This window comes from Talpa occidentalis, unplaced genomic scaffold, assembly GCF_014898055.3.
Source record: "Talpa occidentalis isolate TD23 unplaced genomic scaffold, MPIMG_talOcc4v2.1 talOcc4.2, whole genome shotgun sequence".
Taxonomy (NCBI): Eukaryota; Metazoa; Chordata; class Mammalia; order Eulipotyphla; family Talpidae; genus Talpa; species Talpa occidentalis.
Genome location: NW_023602073.1, coordinates 44,147,849 through 44,155,760, shown reverse-complemented (window position 1 = coordinate 44,155,760; position 7,912 = coordinate 44,147,849). Strand labels below are relative to the sequence as shown.

General features: G+C 51.3%; 1 protein-coding gene across 1 annotated transcript; it reads left to right on the top strand.

Moving 5' to 3' along the window:
• Positions 1-2,427: 2,427 nt before the first annotated feature.
• Positions 2,428-7,577, top strand: LOC119252149 (patr class I histocompatibility antigen, A-126 alpha chain-like). The gene is made up of 8 exons (XM_037519368.2): positions 2,428-2,602; positions 2,889-3,158; positions 3,373-3,648; positions 4,249-4,524; positions 4,633-4,752; positions 5,168-5,200; positions 5,338-5,385; positions 5,535-7,577. Exons 1-8 carry the CDS (start codon positions 2,539-2,541, stop codon positions 5,537-5,539), a joined length of 1,092 nt encoding a protein of 363 aa, XP_037375265.1. The 5' UTR covers positions 2,428-2,538; the 3' UTR covers positions 5,540-7,577.
• Positions 7,578-7,912: the final 335 nt, after the last annotated feature.

The following is a 7,912-nucleotide window of genomic DNA, read 5'->3' as shown; positions in this document are numbered from 1 at the left end:
ATTTCAATGTAGTGGCAATATAAAAATTTGAAAAATGGATAATTCTAAATTCTACATTTAATCGCATCAAATAAAATATTTGACATCCATTTAAGGAAAGTGTATAAGATTTTCACATTGAAATCTACATAGCACTAGAGAAAGTGAAGGAAAAGTAAATGATGAGAAAGGCCATATTCAAGGACTGGAATACTCCATATAGTTAAGGCATCAGTTCTTCCAAATATGATCTTTAGATTAAAAGCAATTCAATCCTGAAATCTAAATGCCTGTCAAAAGCATTGCAGTTGTTTATAAAAGACATTAAGCAACTTTTTCCACAATTTTTATACAAATGCAAAGGACCTCCAAGAGTCAAAATACTTTTATCACAAAGAAGAATCTTGGAGGAGACACAGCACCTGATTTCAAGACTTAGTATAAAGCTCAGCTGTTGAAAATCAAGTGGTATTGGCACAGGGATGGTCCAGGCCAGTGGAGCAGAATAAAGAGTTGGGGTGAGAACATGCTGATATGTTTGCGAGAAAGGCAGTGAAGGCAGTTCAGTGCAGATAAGATGTGGGTAACAATTGATAGAGGAAAGGGTGACACCGTTGCCACACACTAACTGACATGAACAGAGACCTAAAGAGAAAAGCTAAACTGTACTACCCAATATAAGTTCAATTTGAACCACAAATTTGAACCACAGATAAGTTTACATTCTTTATAGCTGCACTTAAGAAAAAAGGGGTGAAAATAATATGGATATTTTATAAGACTCCAAAGATGCCAAATACTCTACATAAAGACATAGAACTCATGGGCTTAACAGACATCTATAGGACACTGCACCCCAAAAAATCCAAGTACACGTTTTTCTCAAGCGAGCATGGATTGTTCTCCAGAATGGATCACATACTGGGCCACAAGACAAACATCAACAGATACATGAAGATCAAAATCATTCCAACTATCTTCTCTGATCATAAAGGCATCAAACTAGAAATAAATCATGAAAAGAAAACAAGGAGCAGTCCTTACAGCAGCTCTCAGCCCACGTGTACCCACTTTCGCATGCCCACACCCCACTCCAGGTGCTGGCCATCAGGCATGCATTCAGGACCACAGGGATCCATTATCAATCCTAATGGTGGGAGGGCAGAAAAGCCTGACACTTTCTCATTTACCCCACACAGGCTTCTCTTTGCAAATAACATGAAAAACTACCACTTGTATAGTTCAATTTATTATTAAAGTTGTAAAAAAGTTGAATACTCACAATCATCCTGAAAGATTATAAAATGCTATTCCTACATATTTCTTTTTTTTTTTTTTTTTTAAATTTTTTTTTTTTTTAAATAGAGGCATGTTTTATTTATTTATTTGTTTGTTTTGTTTATACAAGCACTGGGTACAGTCAGAAGCGCGGGAGGGTGAGAGAATTCACCAGAGCCAGAGCGGGGAGCAGAGCAGGCAGAAGGACCGAGGGACACTGCTGAGGGGAGCAGTGGGCGGCAGGAGAGGTCTGCGCGCCATGTGGGACCCTCCTCCAGTGGCCGGGGAGCAGCCGGGGATCGAACCGGCGCCGCAGAGGCCGCGGGCAGCTTCGCAGCCCAGCGCTCAACCGCTGCGCCACCTGGGAGGCCCTCCTACATATTTCTTTAAGGCTGTGTATTTTTCATTTGCTGTAGTGCCAGGAAGGCACCGAGCAGGTTTTCTGTGATAGGGGAGGATGGGGAAAGAAAGGAGTCCTGGAGCCCTAGGTGGCTCTTCAAGCTTTTATTGAGCTTTTTACTGGAGTGCGGTGGGGGGGGGGAGGGGGGCAGGGGCTGGCAGGCCTCCTAGTCCCCAAGCGAGTCTTCACTCTTTCTGGCCTCTCTGAAGTTCTCTGGTGGTCTCCACTGCACTCTACTGCAAGGCCTTCTCCCCTCCTGCCTCTGCTCTGTCTGCTGCTGGTGGTGTCCCTGTGAGGCCGCCCTTACAGGCCCAGTCTTTCAGCCCAGGTGCGCCCACTCACGCATGCCCACAGCATGTCCAGGCGCCGCCCTCAGGCATGGTGTAAGACCGCAGGTGTTTATCATGGATGCCAGTGGCGGGAGGAGAAAAAAACCTGATCGCTTCCATTTACCCTGCAGGGTTCTTTGACTTTTAAGACTGTGCGTGCAGAGATCCTGAAACGAAAGTGTTTGAGACTCAGTGACCCAGAACCAGGGACTGAAAAAGTCTTGGTGCAGAAGAGGAGGAGGGGGCGGAGCAAAGTCTGGTCCGGGTTCCCAGGGCCCTGTCTGGGAGCCGGAAGATTACTGTCGGGGATTCCCCACCTCCCCAGAGTTTCACTTCTCTCTCTCTCACAACCTGTGTCGGGTCCTATTTCCTGGATACTGGTGACTCACCCCAGTTCTCTCTCCCCATTGCCTGGAGGTCTCCAGAGCAGCCAATCAGCAGCCCCGCGGCTCCGGTTCCCAGTCTGCACCCACCCGCCGCGACTCAGAGCATTTCAGGCCGGGTAGAGCATTTCAGGCCGGGTAGAGCATTTCAGGCCGGGTAGGTGAGGGCATGGGCCCCCCGCCCCTCCTCCTGCTGCTCTTGGGGCCCCTTTGCCTGACGGAGACCTGGGCAGGTGAGTTTAGGTCGGAAGGAAACCCGCCGCTAAGGGGGGTGGGGTGGGGAGGGGACCCCGGTGACGGCAGCGGCTGCGCTGGACCCGGTAAAGGCTTTTTCCGCCATCGCCGGCCCCGGTGTCCCCTTCAACCCCGCCCTGGCCCCTTTCTCTCCCTCCCAGCCCCCTCCTCCTCCTGCCCCCTGATTCCGGCCCTCCTTGTCCCACCGCCCTTAATCTCGGGAGCCCCCTCGCCCCCTCCCCTCCCGCCCCGTCTCCCCAACCCGGGTCTCCCTCCCGCCCCCAGGCTCCCACTCCCTGAGGATTTTCTCCACCGCGATGTCCCGGCCCGGCCTCGGGGAGCCCCTCTTCATCTCGGTGGGCTACGTGGACGACACGCAGTTCGTGCGGTTCGACAGCGACTCCCCGGGCCAGAGGATGGAGCCGCGGGCGCCCTGGGCGGAGCGGGAGGGGCCGGGGTACTGGGAGGAGGAGACTCGGACTTCGAGAGGCAACGTGCAGACGTTCCGCCTGAACCTGAACAACCTGCGCCGCTACTACAACCAGAGCGCGGCCGGTGAGCGGGGCGAGCCCGGGGCGCTCACGACCCCACCCCCGCGGGCGGGCGGGGACCCCAGACCCCGGGCCCGAGCGTCCCCCGAGGCAGGGGGACCCGCCGGACCCTCGACCCGGGACGAGCCCCGGGACGTTCCCCGCGGGGTTCCCGCGTCAGTTTCGGTTTATTCCCCGGGGGCGGGCGGGGTGACCGCGGGGTGACGGGGCGGGGACAGGCTCTCACACCATCCAGAGGATGTCTGGCTGCGACGTGGGGTCCGATGGGCGCCTCCTCCGCGGGTACTATCAGTTCGCCTACGATGGCGCCGATTACCTGGCCCTGAACGGGGACCTGCGCTCCTGGACCGCGGCGGACACGGCCGCTCATAAATCCCGGAGCAAGTTGGAGGCGGCAGGAGAGGCGGATCACCTGAGGAACTACCTGGAGGGGGAGTGCGTGGAGTGGCTGCTTAGACACCTGGAGATCGGGAAGGAGACGCTGCAGCGCTCAGGTAAGAGGGGCCAGGCAAGGCCTCCAAGGCTTCAGCTCTCCCTCAGGCTGACACCACAGGGGAAATGGAGTAATGGTCAGAACACAAACCTCTTTCTGGTCAGAGAGGGAGGAGACCTGGGTATCCTGTCTGTGCTAGAGAGAGACTCGCCACAGGGCCCTGCTTTTTCTGAAGGACAGTTAAGGTATCCAGTCTCACCTGAGCTGGAAGGGATGGACCATCCCTGAAATCACCCTTCATTGTCTCCTTTTGATCTGGCAGCCGTCTTGGGAACCTTCAGTTTCTCACTATGACTTGTTTGTGTTCTGATTAACATTTTCCAGATCTGACTCCTGCTTTTTTGTGTCCTGAGGTCAGGAACATAAGTCTGTGCTTTCCTCCTTAGACACCTGCATCTTCCTATCCTGAGCTCTTACCCTGATTCTAGAACATTTTAAGAAACAGATTAACCCAGACTCCCCAGATCAGGCCGGTTTATAGGTTTTGTGCTTCCTCTCCCAAACCCATTTCCCTGTCCATTCTGAGGATGGTCACATGAGGCTGCTTCAGTCTCCATGAGGGAAAAATCCAAAGTGTGAACGTTCTGACCCTTCTCCTCAGATCCCCCAAAGACACACGTGACCCACCATCCCACCTCTGAACGTGAGGTCATCCTGAGGTGCTGGGCCCTGGGCTTCTACCCTGCGGACATCACCCTGACCTGGCAGCGAGATGGGGAGGACCTGACACAGGACACAGAGCTGGTGGAGACCAGGCCTGGGGGAGATGGAACCTTCCAGAAGTGGGCAGCTGTGGTGGTGCCTTCTGGAGAAGAGCAGAGATACACGTGCCATGTGCAGCATGTGGGACTGCAGAAGGCCCGAGTCCTGACTTGGGGTAAGGAGGGAACGTGGGCAGAGAGGAATCAGGAGCCCTTCTGGAAAACCTCAATTGGCTCAAGATGGAGGCCTGGGGCTCACGGTCTCACCTTCTCTTCCCTTCCAGTGCACCCTCCTCAGTTCTCCATCCCCACCGTGGGCATCATTGCTGCCCTGGTTCTCCTTGGATCTGTGCTCAGTGGAGCTGTGGTGGCTGCAGCTGTGATGTGGAGGAGGAAGTACTCAGGTAAGGAAGGGAGTAGGGGATCTTGTCCACTGGGGCTTTCAAATCCCAGGGAGAACTTGCTCTACCAGGTAATGGGAAGTACCACCCACACACCTGTGTTGCCCATTCTGGAGCTGATTGCTAATTCTCTTTTGTAAACCACTTATGAAAATGAATCGCAGGTTGTTCACCTTGATAATTCTGGTGATGGGACCCTGATTCCAGCAAATGGCAGAGGGGAAAGTTCCCTGCTGAGGGCAGCCCCAAGAGGCAGTTGGTCCAATGCCCTCTCATCTCCTTTCTTCATATTTCCCAGTCCTGCCCTAAGGTGTCCAGTCACAGTTCTGGAACTTCCCTGTGGTCCAGAACTAGGGGATTCCTATAGGACTTCATAGGCTGACTCCTCCCTGGTCTGACAGGATGTCTTTTCTCACAGGTGGAAAAGGAGGAAGCTACACTCAGGCTGCAGGTAAGTGTGGATCAGGGGTTTGGTCCTTGAGCCCCTGGGAACAGTGTAGAAGGATCCCATGGGGGAATCACCCTCATCAGTCCTTCTGTGGTCTCATCTCTCATGGGTCTGACAGGTTCTGTTTTGTTCTCCCCCAGGCAGTGACAGTAGCCAGGGCTCTGATGTGTCTCTCACAGCTGCTAAAGGTGAGACCCCTGCGGTGGGAGGGGCTGGGCAGAGAGGGTGGGACCAGGTTATGGGGAAACTGTGAGGGGGACATTCTGAGGATGCAGTGGACTATTAAGAATTTTACACATGATTCCCTGACTTTATACCTGATTATTTTCCTTCACAGTGTGAGACAACTGCCTTGTGGAAACAGTGATGCAAGGTTTTTTCTCTCCCCCACAGTGGTCTTTGGCTGCAAAGGGCATCCTCATGTGTCTGTGTTCCTATTAGCGTAATGTGAGGTGTAGAAAGACTGGCCCAGCCCTGCCCACCAGGCCCCTCCCCACAGTGACCTGGTCCTCACCCTTTGTACTCTGTCTATATATTATTTTGGTTTTTATTTTTATGCCTGTTCATTTGCAAATGTACAGACCAGGTCTCATGTCCTCTGGGTTTCCCTGTCTCTGACGCCAGCAGGAGGCATCTGTCATTGTCCCCACAAGGCCCAGGGAAATCTCTGCACAGGATTGTCTGGTGCTAGAGATTGATTTCCAGACTCATCCAGTTTTTAGTCTCATTTTAGGACTCTGTTCTGGATGATTACTTCCATTTTTTTCCCACATCTGTTATAAAGAACTAAATTCTAGTTTCAGGTGGATTAGGTAATGTGCGGCAGGCTGCGCTACCCATGCTGCCTCTTGACAAGGTCCAAGCATTGGGGGAGACTCCCAAAGAAGAGGGGAGTTCCTGCACTTCCCAGAATATCTGAACTAGGGAGTCTCCATGGCAACGCCTGCGAATGCTCTCCTGTTTGTTCTTGGTTAATGCAGAAGTAAGTTATAAATTGGCTTGTGAAAACCTAATTCGGACCTAGACGCTAATTGGTTTATTGTTCTTACCCTTGAATCATTATCAAAGGAAAGCAAAAAATGCTAAAGGTATAGACAGGAGAGAGATGTTTTGGCACTGAGAACTATGCAGAACAAGCTGCCCTGAACCAGCTGTGCTTGGAAACCGTAGCTTAACACAGGAGGTACGTGCTTGTGGCAGCAGTACATTTCCTGGTGTGTGCAAAAGGTCGATAGTTTGCAGGCTGTGTGGAGGTTAGGTATTTCTAGTTAAGAGTTAGACTTCAGTAGAACTAACATAGATTTGAGGAGTTGCTTTAGGCCACTTTGAAGTAATTAATAAATTAGCCAAGTTAATCGAGTGCTAAGGAGATAGATTGATTTCAGTAATAAAATATAGAATAGGACTTTCACGCCCACTCCGAAACTAGGAAAGTTTAATAGAATGATTGTTACCAAATGTTGTGCTGCCTTAAATAATTGATCATGTTAGAAAATGAGCTGTACCTAGGAAACTAATTGTCCCTGATGTTTTTTTAAGGTAACCAAAGAAATACCCTTTTGATATGAGACCAAGGGAGTCTCTATATGTTCATGAGAAAATATGTAATGATTGTCTTTGTTCTGCTTTGATGCTTTCGTTGATGTAATCTCACCACTCACCTTACTGTATAAATAAGACCCTCAGCAGGCGATACTTGCACCAGAGAGAGAGTCTGTGTCTACCTCACTCCACTTCCCCTCAGCCCCCCAAGTTTTCGCCGACATTGTTCTCTCCTTTCTGGGACCCCTGACATGACATTCTGCTGGAGCGGGCTTCCAGCAGTGAAGTTTCATCTTAAATAATGTCTTGGAGGCCTCACTGGTGGCGCAAGGGGTTAAGACACGGCGCAAGGGTTTAAGACACAGCGCAAGGGGTTAAGACACTGCGCAAGTACAGTTCCCAGCCAGGGAGCTACCCACATGGCACGGCAGACCTCTCCTGTCTTGCCCACTGCTCCCCTCAGCATTGAATTTCAGCCAGTCTGCATGTTCCCCACTCTGGTGAATCCTCTCACCCCCAACACCTCTGACTTGTACCCCAGTTCTTGTATGCATAAATACATCTTAAAAAAATTAAAGAAATATGGGCCTCCCTGGTGGCAAAAGGGGTTAATTAAGACTTCAACCCATGAAACTATCTGAAGTCTCTGCAGCACCAGTATGATCCTTGGCCTGTGAGCTGACCCAGGTGCAGCAGATCTCTCCTGGACTAGCTAGCTGCTCCCCTCAGCAGTGTATTTCAATCAGTCTGCCTGCTCTGTTCCTTTCTCTGTCTCTGGTGAATCCTCTCACCCCCACACCTCTGGCCCCACACCCCCACACCTACCCCAGTTCTTAAATAAAATTTACAAAAAATTAATGTCCTGGTTGGTTTCTGTTTCCTCTACAGCTTCTCCTGCTAACCCTACTTTTAAGTACTCTACCCTGAGTGTGTGGGGACAGGGAGGATGGCTGCTTCCTAGCGTGGTCAGTGTGGGCCTCACTTAGGTGACCTTTAAGAAAAAGTTTGATGGACACACAAGGAAGCCAAGGGAAATTCTGTCCAGGCAGGACAACCTTCGGTGTAGATGCCTGAGGCAGGAATCTGTGTGGCTCAGATAACAGCTGCAGGATCAGTGGGTGATTAGATGAGATCTGTGTGCCTCCAGATCATTCAGGCCTTGAGGATGTTGGG